General features: G+C 42.1%; 1 protein-coding gene across 1 annotated transcript in view; it reads right to left on the bottom strand.

Annotated features, from left to right (window-relative positions):
* The window catches only part of stk10 (serine/threonine kinase 10), a 37,505-nt gene that overhangs the window by 10,508 nt on the left and 14,020 nt on the right, over positions 1-12,977 (bottom strand). Inside the window, exons 3-7 of the mRNA XM_075486693.1 lie at positions 10,401-10,449; positions 9,615-9,764; positions 7,769-7,841; positions 4,809-5,003; positions 4,146-4,227 (exon numbers count right to left, since the gene is read on the bottom strand). Coding sequence (XP_075342808.1) covers positions 4,146-4,227; positions 4,809-5,003; positions 7,769-7,841; positions 9,615-9,764; positions 10,401-10,449 — 549 coding nt within the window. The remainder of the gene's footprint in view (positions 1-4,145; positions 4,228-4,808; positions 5,004-7,768; positions 7,842-9,614; positions 9,765-10,400; positions 10,450-12,977) is intronic.

Raw genomic sequence — 12,977 nt, 5'->3', positions numbered from 1 at the left:
TAATTTTTATTCTTTTTTTAAATGAAGCCTCACTATGCAAAATAAAGTAGTTCCAGTCAAACACACTCGCATAGCAATGTGGCGCAAGCAGGTGAGGGAAAGCGACAAGAAACTTTCCCTTCCGAGGAAACACTTTTCCACCGGGCAGTTCCTGAACAGCTACAACAACAAGCTGCTTCACAATGCAACTCTCCCGCTGACGCTGTGTTCAGACTAACATAAAACACCTTATAGCAATAAATCCACCTGAAAAACGCTGCAAAAATAAGCTGCGTGCAAGGAAAACAAAAGGCTAAATTAGAAGGTAAGTGCAGCTGAGATCATTCATTATTCAGACGCCTTGCACTACGGTGCAATTTAATTAGAACAGCTGACAAAGGGAGAAAGCTAGAAGTGATATTGGACCATAAAATGTGAGGGTGTGTGTACATGTGACCTCGGCTCTGCCCATGTGTAAACGTGGCCTCGAGTCTTACTTAACAGTTATGTTGGAGGGAATAAGATTTCAATGTTTGACTATGAAAATGAGATTCCATCCTAAGTTGAACCGTCAGTGAGAGGTCTCATATTGGCTCACACCAGCCCATTTAAAGCATCAGATAAAGTCCCACTTATGACACAAACGTAAGTGGGGCAGTTTTTCAACTGTCAACCCGCTTCCAGGTTTTAGGATTTGAAATCTTTTCAAAGGTGCCACTGCACTTAAACTGAATGATCAAACAAAAAAGAGCCACTTTTATTCTATGCTGCAGGCTTGTTTTATGATTTTACGACTTCCAAAACCACACAAATGGATATATAAAGACAAACTCACTCTTAAAACTGAAGTGGCTGAAACACCAACGACCACTCATAAGACGTGGCAGAGAAAGTGAGGTGAACGCTGCATCACTGGGACCTGCTGCTACACTTCCAACATGAAAACTTGTACGCCTTCTCCCAGAGACATTTAAAAGCAAACGTGTTCACAGGCGTTCCATATACTTGAAGCTGGAAATTAGGTGATACACGTTTAGTATTGAGAGGGATCATTGAAGGGCAGAAGTAAATAAATAGCCCAACTCCTGTGTGCAGGCTCTTCTCTTCATACGGTTCTACTACGAAACACAATCAAATGAGCCATTCTCAGAGGAAAAAGCTTGTTGAAAGAGCTTCCTTAACTCTGCGTCCTTATACATCAGCGTCAGGCTTAATGACTGCGGTAACTGGATGCTGACATGAGAGCCGTAGTCGACTTAGTACTCCAGCAGCAGGCCAACAATTAATCTCCTGATAGGTAACTGGATTAGAAGGTAGATTTACCGTTTTGCCTAGAACCCAAATTAAAACTAAGCGAAACCAGTTATTCCTCTATGCCGCGTTTGTCCGTTGCATCCCTCCTACTCTGAGCCACAGAAAGCTGCTGCGCTCTACAGCCTGAAACCGAGTTGGTCCAAAAAACATAAGACATAAAAACATGTCAGCCTTTAGTTTGTCATTTTTGCTTTTCTTCAAACAACACTTGGCAACATGCATCAAAAAAGTAGACACCAGCTAATTACAGTGTGCGAGAACATTGATTAGCTCAGCAATAAATTTCAATTTGCTGCCTCCCTGACTTTTTTTTTTTTTTTTTAAATGCTCGCCTCACAACGTGCCTCAGGCTGCCAACAGAGAAGAGTTTCACATTAGACCTTCAAATGTGACGCGTTCATTTGTGATCCTGAGAGTTGTGGGCGTGTTCACTTGTCCCGTGGCTAAATGTCCAGCATTCAGAACTGTCCAGTTGTCATAAATGTGCTGATTATAGGATTTAAACATCGATCAAACCCGGCACGCTATGCAAGACGTTGCGCATTCCAGCCACAAGGACACTGCAGACCAGGAGAGAACTTCATAACAGCTTGGACTCCATGTGAATTTTTCCCATAACATCAACTTCAGTAGTTGTATCTGCACTTGAATTATCAGACTGTAAGATAGCACAGTTAACTTACATGTGCCCAAGAATAATGTGAATAAAGATGTAATACATGAGCTCGTGGTTACAGCTGAGGTCACTTCAGATTTGTATCAACAACAGTGGTGAAAACAACAACTCCCATGATCCCCTGCTACCTCACAACACCAAACAGCAATTTACTAAATTAAAAGGCAGAGAAACAGATTTTTTTCCAAAAACAGACAACTCAGCTAATTGGTGCTGTTCTACTGAAATCCTTTATATCATGTGGAGGCTGACAATAAGCAATGTCTCCAAAGAGTATGGCAGAGAATGACTATTCTGATTGAAAACCATCTCGTCTCTTTTTACCTTCAGGTACCAGAAGTATATTTACACAAGTGAGCATTGGTGAATTCAACAAACTGTGAATCAGACCTCTCATGCTCGCTCTGATCACAGGTTCCTTGAGGCAAATCAGAGGAGGAAAAAGCCAGACTGTTGCAGTGCCGCCTTCTCAAATCCAGCCGTGTTTTCTTTCTAAACGATGGCCACGGATCAAGGTGTGGATCAGTGCAGCTTAAGTCCTCTCCTTTAGGTGTCGTGTTGCTTTAGGCCCAAAGAGGCGGAAGATTTGACATGCACGGCTGGGTGTGAAAAGGTGCAACGTGAACAATATGGCCCTGTGAGTTTAAGAGCAGGCATCTGCGTGCGGGCCGAGTTACCTGTGAAGCGACGAGGGCAGAGTGTGCGCTACCCACTTCCGTCTTTGGCAGGACAAAGTCAGCGTTTCAAACCCGGTCAGTCAGTCCTCGTGTCTTTGAAGGGCGAGTCAGAAATTAAGGTTTGTTTCTAAGGTTGAAGGGTATAATTAGCTAAAGTCTGGGGTGAGGATTAGGGTTGAGCAAGTTGGGATTTTGGTCTACACAAATAACACTGGCTTGACTTTTCTGTACCAAAAGTTCAAAATGATCATTCTTGAGATTTCTGGATCTCGTGAGGCGATCTCAGAAATAGAAAAATTTACATTTTTTTTTTTTTATTGCTACGTATAGTCAACAGAACTCACGAGGGCTACGTTGTGCCGTCACATGGTTATTTTGATGTTATTTTGAGCTAGATTAAAAACACCATAAAAACTCCGGACGAGGAGAAACCATGTGGGAGGGGAAGCTGTACAGTGTAATGAGCACTAGTCATTCAGATGGTGTGCCGCCGGCCGCAGTGACTGATAGTGTGTCATGTTGTTTTGTAAACAGGCAAACATGTGGGACCGACGGATGGCAAAAAAGCAAAGACTGTAGTTAAAAAACCAACAAAAAGAAAAATGACTCCGCTTTTAAAGCTTGATGACTTTTCTCTTTAATTTATTAACACATCTCACTTAGTTCAGGCTACACTCTAGATTTTCACAGAGCACTATATTATATACCTCCGTATACCACAGATTGCACATTGTGCCTTACAAGTTGTTACACACACACCATTCAACAACCACTGCATAGCTAAATGTTGTGCTTTCATCACACAAGTATCTGCAGGCGTGAGGCGCAGCAGGCATGATAAACATCTAAAACCTCCAGCACGGCACCAAAAAGTGGACCGCACCCGTCCCGTCCCCCCGCCCCCCCACACACACACCCCTACGTTGGAGAGCACAGGCTGAATTCCCAACGGGCCTGGGTTTAGGATTTTCATTTTCTGCCTCCCTCTAATTGGCCAGAGGTGGTGAGCTCAGGGTGGTCTCAGCACACCATTGGCTGAGAGCAGGAATGTAAATAGCTGGCGTTCCCTCAGCTGTGGGATACAGACAGGAAACTGTGGCTCTGAATTTTAATAGATGCTACTCTTATTCTTTAATCCACACCCTGCTTACTCCTTCTGTCATCTGTCTTGAAATTCTGGAGATGAAGAATTGAATGTTTTTCAGATATTCAAGTTTCTTTTCTGGAACCATTGGCCTATTTTGCCAAAATCAGGGCACACTTACACGGCAACCCGTAAGTTGCCCTTTCATCAGTGTATTATGAAAGCAATCCGTCCACACCAATTGCTCTCAAACAGGCAGCAGTGTTCCAAGCCTGTAAGCCCTCGTTTCCGGACCAGATTCTGGTGAACATTGTGCTCTTTTTGTCTTTATCTTACATGGACATGATAATATGTCAAAGTGCAGCATTATATAATATTCTCTAGCTTGTAATTGCACACATTTGTCCAGACCTACCTCCATGAGCTGTGCTGCAGTTGGACGAGTTTCTGGGTTTTTGTCCAACGCTTTCCTCAAGAAATCTTTAAAATCCTTCGACCTTTGACAAACAGGAGAAAACAGCTTTGGAAATAAGAAAAAGAGGAACATGGCACGGGCCGGGAAGAACGGAGAAGAGAAAAACTTGCTGTACAGAAATAATGTGAACCAACAGATCAGCTGCACGCAGCTGTTTCATAAAAACAGGGCTTTCAATGAGCCTGATGAGTCAGCAACCTATCCTGCTTTCTCCTTTTGGAACCTAATGCTTTGCTTTTGCAGCAACATATTCTGCTGCAGTGGAACATTGAGACTGAAGGCGGAAGATAGGAGGCCAAACCGATACACGGCTCGTCTAAAATACTTAGAATACACCAGAGGTGCACAAATGTTGTGAAAGAATGTAATGAAATAACTGGGGGAAATCCAGACAGGAAGATATATACGGCAGCGTTATCTCCCCCTGTCATGGTCTATGCTGCAACCAATGAATCATAGACTGCGCAAAGCAGCTTTACTTTCAGGGCTTTTCATTCAGGAATAATTAAACACACTCCTGGAATACATATCCCTGATTTCTTCTCCAAGCTTGCACAAATGACAACACAGTCTGGACTAACATGCAACATGTGGTTTCCGCACCATTTTCTCGGTTCATCGAGGGAGGGAGGATCAGACTTGGCGATCTTCAGCAGGACCCTCATGGGGTTGAGCTCGTGGTGTGGGGGCTCGATTTGTGCGAGCTCGATCAGAGTGATTCCTAGAGACCAGATGTCGGCCTTGTAGTCATACGGAGCATCCTTCATCGTCTCACACATCACCACCTCTGGGGCCATCCTGTGGCAAAATAAAGGTTAAATCTTTATATGGGTGCTCGCGTAGTGTGGGACACAACACACTGTGCCTTTTAGCATAAGAAAACAACCACTTTAACAATCTATGTTCACAATGTGTAGGATATATACAAATATTTGAACAATCTTTGTCATAAAGAGGAAAGACACTGAAGTTGAACTTTGGAGGCAGGTGGCCTTGTCTTGTTGACTCTGTTAATCCGTGCAGTCAAAGAAAATGTCGCGTATATTCTTTCCAGATCAGTATTGTGCAACATTAGAGCACAATGGCGTTTTAATTTAGATGGGAGGGTACCCAAATCAGCCATGACTGATGGATGTGTTCTGTTCAATGGTTAACAGCTTTAAACCATACTTTATTGGGGATAAGACAATAGAACAAGGTTCACAGAGGAACCTTTCTGGCTTGTCTAAGTTTAGAGAAGGACCTGCACCGTGGTGGGAACAACAGAGGATTAAAGCACTGAACCGAGGCGGACGCTTTAGTCTGTGAGTACACGACATCATGCCTTTTCCAGATATTCTGAAAGAAGCAGTGAGAAACAAGTCTTTGTAAAAAAGTAAAGCCTAAATGACTGCAGTTTGGGATTTTGCTGCATGCATCACACCCAACTATATTTCCTTTACATCCCTCAGAGTGCTCGGGGAAATGCAAAGCTTTAGGCACCACCGTTCTATTTTTTATGTTTCTGTGACTGATGAAGAAAAGTAAAGAAGACTTCATTTTCAAAAGGTTCAAAGTAAAAGATCACACAATTCTTTCATCATTTCAACAATAACACTTACTTTACTCCCATATTTTACAGTTTCAAAAGAGTATAAAAGAAAGGAGGCCAAAGCAATAAATGTGGATTTGTGGAGAGGCAGTTCCCTTTTCATCTTCAGCTGTCTTTGCAGCAGTTGGCCGCTTCATAACAATCAGTTCAATCCATTCTTCTCTCTAGCAGTGAAATGTTTCCTTTGACACTAGCTGCAGCACAAGCCCAAACCATGTTCGGTCCACCACCATGTTTGACAGTTGAGGTGTATTTTTCATAGATCTCTGCATCCTTTTGCACTTTTAAGACCACTTCATACTCTTTGAAGTCAAACAATGGTTTGATTTGCCCTTTGAGTTTCCTTGGTCAACATGACCTCAACTTGTAGTTATTTTACTTTATTTACTTTGTATATTGATCTTATTTGTAAAGCACTTTGAGCTACATTTTGTGTATGAAAGGTGCTATATAAATAAATTATTATTATGACCTCCATCAGTCCTGTTAACTTTAATTTATTAATCATATTGCACACTGAGGAAATGGTGCCATGAAAACACTGTGGCGTCTTCTTATAGCCATCTGTGAACATCGGTCATTTGAATTTTAAGAATGCTCAGCAGCTGTTTACAGGAGTGTCTTGATGCCAAATACTTTCTATTAAAGCTATGAAATGTGTGTCTTCTGGGCTATTGTTAAGACGATTGAGAACTATCAAAAAGCAAAAAAAAAAAAAAAAAAAGATGAACTCTATTCGGGGAACTAAGAGGCTCCATACAAATCTAAAACTGTACACAACAAAAACAATACGATTATCTCACCAAAAATATGAAAACAATCTAAGTTTGGGTCTTTTGGAGGCAGATTTTCCCCAAACGTTTGTGTCGCTGAACTAGTTCAGTATATTTGTAGACAATGTTCCAATTCAGTGAGCAGGATTGTTAAATGGTCCCTTTCAAGTGTAGCACCGAGCAATAGGCAAGGCAAGGCAAGGCATCTTTATTTATATAGCGCATTTCATACCACAGGCAACTCTATGTGGTTTACATAAAGACAAGGCATTTAAAAGAACAGCATAAAGCAGCAATTTAAAGAGACAAAAAAATAGAATAAAAATTAAAAACACAGTTAAAAGCAATCAAAGAAGAGGGGAAAAAAGAAAAATATAAACTCAACCATAAGCACACCGAAAGAGAAATGTTTTTAACCTGGATTTAAAAGTGCTTACAGTTGTGGCTGATTTCAGTTCTGCTGGTAGTTTGTTCCAGTTGTGTGCAGCATAACAGCTAAAAGCTGCTTCACTGTGTCTAGTTTGAACTCTGGGCTCCACTATCTGACCTGAGTCAGTAGATCTCAGAGCTCTGCTGGGTTTATACTCTACTAGCATGTCATTCATGTATTCTGGACCTAAACCATTCTGTGATTTGTAGACGAGCAGCAGAACTTTAAAATCTATTCTGTATCTGACCGGGAGCCGATGTAAAGACTTGAGAACTGGGGTGATGTGATGTGATCTCTTTGTTCTGGTTAAAACTCGGGCTGCAGCGTTCTGAATGAGCTGCAGCTGTTTGAGACTCTTTTGGGGGAGTCCAGTCAGAAGACCGTTACAGTAGTCAAGTCTGCTGGAGATGAAAGCATGAATCAGCTTCTCCTGATCTGTTCGGGACATGAAACCCTTAATCCTGGATATGTTCTTAAGTTGATAAAAGGCTGATTTGGTGACTGATATGATATGATAGTTGAAGGTCAGGTCTGAGTCTATCAGCACGCCGAGGTTCCGGACTTGGTCTTTAGTTTCTAGAGACAGTGACTCAAGATGTTTACTGACAGCAAACCTCTTCTCTTTGTTGCCAAACACAATGACCTCAGTTTTTTCTTGATTTAACTGAAGGAAATTTTGGTTCATCCACTTTTTGACTTGCTCTAAGCAATAAAATGCGTAGGTTTGTCAAGTGTTTACTGAACTGCACGAAGCAAATCTTTTTCTTACCAGTATGGAGTTCCGATGAAAGAATCTCTTCTTTGTAAGGTTTTGGTATTTTTTGCAGACACGCCAAAATCAGCTGCAAGAAAGCAAATTATTAGCAAATTAGACAACACAGATATTCTCTCGTGGTATTTAACAGTTAGTTGAAAACTTCTCATCGTTTTTTCCCCCCTTTTGTACTGCTGTAGATCACCCGCTTGTAAAGCTTTCATGGCATTGTGATGGGCGGAGACACAAAGCCAGATCCAGAGGATTTATAGCAGTCCTGTTTCCCAAACAAGTCCCTCCAATTCCCTTACAAAACCCTCAGATTACAGGGGTGTCAGTTTTTTTTGTTTTGTTTTTTTACTCTGGCTCAACACGTTTCTCTCTCCATTTTTCACTTTCTAAGTTCAAACATGATGTGCGGCACAGCCACAGCAGAGAGGCGTTTGGCCAAGATCCCAAGATTTTGCACACAAAACATTCTTACTTCTTCAATTACTGGCATGTTCTATTACAGGGGACTTAAATGACTTTCAGTTTTTACAGACTACAGTTCGAATATCCCTGACCCTCCAAACAGATCATTCCAACTGCTGCAGTTGAGACTGTAGCCGAGCAGAACTGTACCTCCTAAAGAGGGAGTGACCAGTTCAGTGCTGTAACCCAGACATTCCTTAAAAGAGTCACGGCCTGTCTTCAAAAGAACTATTTGTAGGTATATGCAAATATTACAAGGCAAACTCATACAGCAGCACACCACAAGGAAGTAAATGAAAGCTCAACAGCAGATGTTTTAACTGGAATCCCAACAAACAAGATGGGTACCAAGATACCTGGGAGATTCATCGGCACTAAAGAAGGCTGCCGCATCGCAACATCGTTTAATGCTGTGTCTCATTGGCAAATTTGTTGCATTTGGCTAGCCTCAAAGACAGTTGATTGCTGCCTTGTTTGAATTAACATGTAGTTAGACAAGCTTGGGAAGTCTTAATGAGTCCATGCCATGACATAATGAGCTTAAAAGAGGCAACTCCCAGTGATTATATCTAACTTTGGCCAGTTGGGGAAGAATACAAGACAGTGGGAAAGAATCCATGAGTGAAAAGAACAAGTCCAGATCAGTGCGTCCAGTGTGTCTGACAAAAAGGATTCGTTTGATGTTAAAGCATAAAAAAGGCAAATGGTTGTAAAACAAAAGTGCAGCTGATTCCAACAACACGTGTGTGTGAAGCTCTTAGATTCACAAAAGAAAAACAAAAGCATCCCGTGCACCAAAGACACTTAGATATTCTCATTTTGAAGTTTTACATCTCATGAGCCAACTTTCTCAACTGACATTTCCCCCTTTTCTGGAAAGCCACACTTTAATCCAAAACACACGGGCTTTTGGGCTGGGTCCACAACTTCAGCTGTGCAATGTGAGGAATGTGGAGGACTCTCGAAAAAAGCCAACAAAAAGAAAATATCCAACATTCTCAGAATGCAGTTTTCCCACACAATGCTGGCTTATGATCCTCCGACAGTGCCGCAGGAGGGACGCGGGGCCTCCAACTGTGTGTGTGAGGATAACATTCATACATGCCAAAGAAACATTTAACCAAAGATCAGGAGATGACCTTTAATGTGCAATGAAGGTTTATCTGAGCATTTGTTCCACCTGCATCATTTTGGCAGTGAAAGGGTTTTCTCTTGAAAACATGAAACATGATTGAACAATTCATGTTGTTATTGTTGATCCTCCATCAGAAAGTAAAACATTTCCCACTGGCTTCGTCTGCAAGATGGCACTTGTACATGCAGCGGTCGATGCATTGATATCTAGAAATGCTAGATTTCATCCGAACACCTGAAATGGAACCCTTACCCAGTTTGATGTCCCCATTCAGCATGAGGAGGATGTTCCCCGCCTTCAGGTCTCTGTGGATGATCTTAATGCTGTGGAGGTAGTCCAAACCCTCCAACATCTGCCGACAAACCACCCTAATCTGTGGCTCTGTAAGGCCTCGATCCAACTCTAAGGGCAAGGGAGGTGAGATGGAGAGGTTCAGTATAGAGTAAAGATGAGAAGTTTAAACCAAAGCAGAACCAAAGAGTTGGCGCTCAGAAGCTGTTGAGCGCACACACTGCACAGCGCATTTCTAGTTTACATACGCTCGTGGCAAACAAAGCCTTGAAGACTGAAAGTAGTGTGTGAATTTCATGGGAGAAATAGCATCACAAAATAAACCTGGGATATCAGATCAGATAGTGTTACTGGATAAGTAATCCCAGATTAGGATGACCGTCACACATCCTAGCTCGTCCCGGCCCGCAGACTTTACTCTGCTTTGTCTGTGTTTGGTTAGCTGCAGAGGGGTACAGGCAGTCATGGGGATGTGGATTATCCTGTGAAAACAGTCCAGGGGGGTTTCCCACACCCGAGGACTCCACTGTGTCTGCCTGTGTCCAGGTATTCAAAATGTAGAACATGGTCAGAGCACATAAAGAGTGCAGTCATTTTTTTTTCTCATAAATGATGCTCCGACCAGAGCTCTGCAACTTGAAACAGGTTTTTAATCACATCTGTACAGTTCTTCAGGGTTAGACAGACATCGAGGAGGAAGGGGGTGTTGGTAAAGATACTGAGCACAAAGGAACATGAAAGGTCTACCTAGCATATTGGCATCCATAGCACCTCCAGGGCAGAACTCAATCATGATCTGTGAGAGAGAAGAGAGGAGGTGAGGTTAAACTTGACCCAGATGTATAAGCACACAACTCTCATGGCAAAAACATTTTTTTTTTTTAAAAAAAAATGAAATATTAGAATTCATCCCTGTCCATGAATGATAAAAACTTATGTCGTCACTCGTTTGGCATCTCTGGGCACAACACTATGATACACACACTTTGTAAAGTGGTTTTGTTTGTTTGTATTTTCTTTATTTATTTGAATAGGGACAATGCACATTAATGAACATCAGTATAAAAACAAATGTAAATATGCCGGATTATAGCTACAAAGCTAGTTTTCATCCGTAGTACCAAGCAGGCAAATACACAAAAAAGAAAATACATAAGACAGAAAATATAATATACAATAGAAGCATCACAGGGAATGTTTAGAGTCTAATGGAGTCTAAAGTTGAAGCTTGTGATTAACTGTCATGCTTTAATTTTACATACACACACACACACACACACACACGCACCTTAGTGCCAGTGAACTAAAAGGACAAAAAAACAAATCTCTAAATGGTGTCTTGTTTGCCAGATGCAACTTACAGCAATCATCATACATATCTTCTAACGAGTCAATCTCTTGAAAACACACAAAAACTAAAATTCTGTCAAAACGAGGACGCATACAAATGAAAGACCAGAAGATTTCAGAATCCTGTGCACACCACTCGACTTATATTTGGAAAACTGACTGCACACGAACACGGGTCCCACAGTCAGTGGGAATGGTCATGTAGTCTGACCCGGACAAGGTGAACAGCAGCTTATACGCTTCGATTCCAAATGGGCAGAGATCAGCCCCAGGTGGTGTGCAGCATACCTGCTGTGTGATCTCACTCTTGTACAAACACAGAGTCTCCGACTGTTATGACAACGCAGTCAAAGCATCAGACTGGCACCGGACAGGGAGCGGCATTTTAGTCAAGCCAGTTACAAAAAAAAAAAAAGGTGTGCTCGTGTGCAGACACTCGCACCCACAAAGGGCACGTGTGAATGCGAGAAATGACAACTGCCTCTGCGAACACATGCAGACACACACATACAGAAACCAGAGGATGAGGAATGCCAATCTTGGCATGCAGCTACCGAGTGGAACAATGTTCTTTTGTGAGGTTCAGACTGACGATCCCCAAAAGTTTGGGTTTTGTCATGTGTAATCAAGGACTTTTCAGCTCTGTCATGGTCTGTTTAAAAGACAGTTTCGCATCTCAGCTTTCTAAGCAGCACACAGCAGAAACGCAGTCTGGTCTCAAATGCTCCTAACATTCAAACTTTCACGCCGTATCAAAAAGGTCGGCCCCGTTTCTGACCAGTGTTCCAAGTCTGTAAAAGCACAAAAATATCTTTGTATTCAAGTGACTGAACTGGCTAGTAGATGGAAACAAGTGGATCAGAAAGACAGCAGCTTTATCATAATAGTCAAAAAAAGATTGGATGTTTTTGGTTTCTTAGCCTGACTTTCTTTACACTGCTGCAGGCAACAGATTATGACAACCAAGCAGCATGATGACCTGCTGGATAAGGTCTGCGATCTCGGCTTCTCAGCCCACCTGATGCAGTTGGCAGGAAGCGAGGACAGCATAAGGAGTGTGTGAGTTCCGATTCATTTACTGACCACCTAACCTCCAACCTGAGCATCAAGTTGGAATCATAGGCTAAACAATAGAACTATGCATTGTGGGTTCTCCTAGAAATGGACAAACTGTGACACATGCCAAAAGCTTGTAAAAATATCCACAAAGAGTTTTGTGGTTTGAAAGCACACACCCCGTGCAAGTGTTTCAATAGGAGCACAAAGGGAGGGGTAATCGCGAGTTTCAGCACAAACCACTTCCCTATTCCTTTTCACCACCTAATGCACAACATGTCTTTTTGTTTTTCTTCTGCTTAAAGTAACCCAGAAAAATTAAAGGAACTACACACCATAGCAGCCAACCAAAACAGCCGTATGCTACAGGACTGTGTACGGGGCAACTGTGGTTTGCGTTGTCATCGGATTCTATGCAACAAGTTTTATTATTTAGCCCCGCCTGAAGGAAGTCTGAGTGACGTGTCGAGCTGCGGTGAAGAATGTGCTCCAACTGGTCAAGCTGCATGTAAAGCATACCCACTGTGGGTGGAACGAGCATGCAGACTGAGGCCTGGGACACACGGGGAGCCCTAAAAGTTGACCAAAACAAACTGATCACCTGCCAGCATTTCAGCTGGAATAGGAAGTAAAAGCACTTTGAAACCAATCAGAGTTCTGAGCAATACATTTCTACTTTTAAACTCAAGACATTTATTCTACTTGGGAGAACTGATATGATCCAATATTTTACATGAACCATTTATACGCTTCGAGTGACTTTTTAATCATTTCTTTTGAGACGAGTTGGACCAAACCCCCCCAAAAAAAAAAAAAAAAACTAAAAGAAGAACTGAAATAAAAGGAGCAGTCCTCGCTGACTCTGCAGAGTTCCTTTAATTCACCACTTAGGAGTCTCACAGTGATTTCTCACCTCAT

This window comes from Odontesthes bonariensis, chromosome 16, assembly GCF_027942865.1.
Source record: "Odontesthes bonariensis isolate fOdoBon6 chromosome 16, fOdoBon6.hap1, whole genome shotgun sequence".
In the NCBI taxonomy this organism is placed as follows: Eukaryota; Metazoa; Chordata; class Actinopteri; order Atheriniformes; family Atherinopsidae; genus Odontesthes; species Odontesthes bonariensis.
The sequence above is the reverse complement of the archived record's forward strand: the minus strand, read 5'-3'. Positions and strand labels throughout refer to the sequence as shown.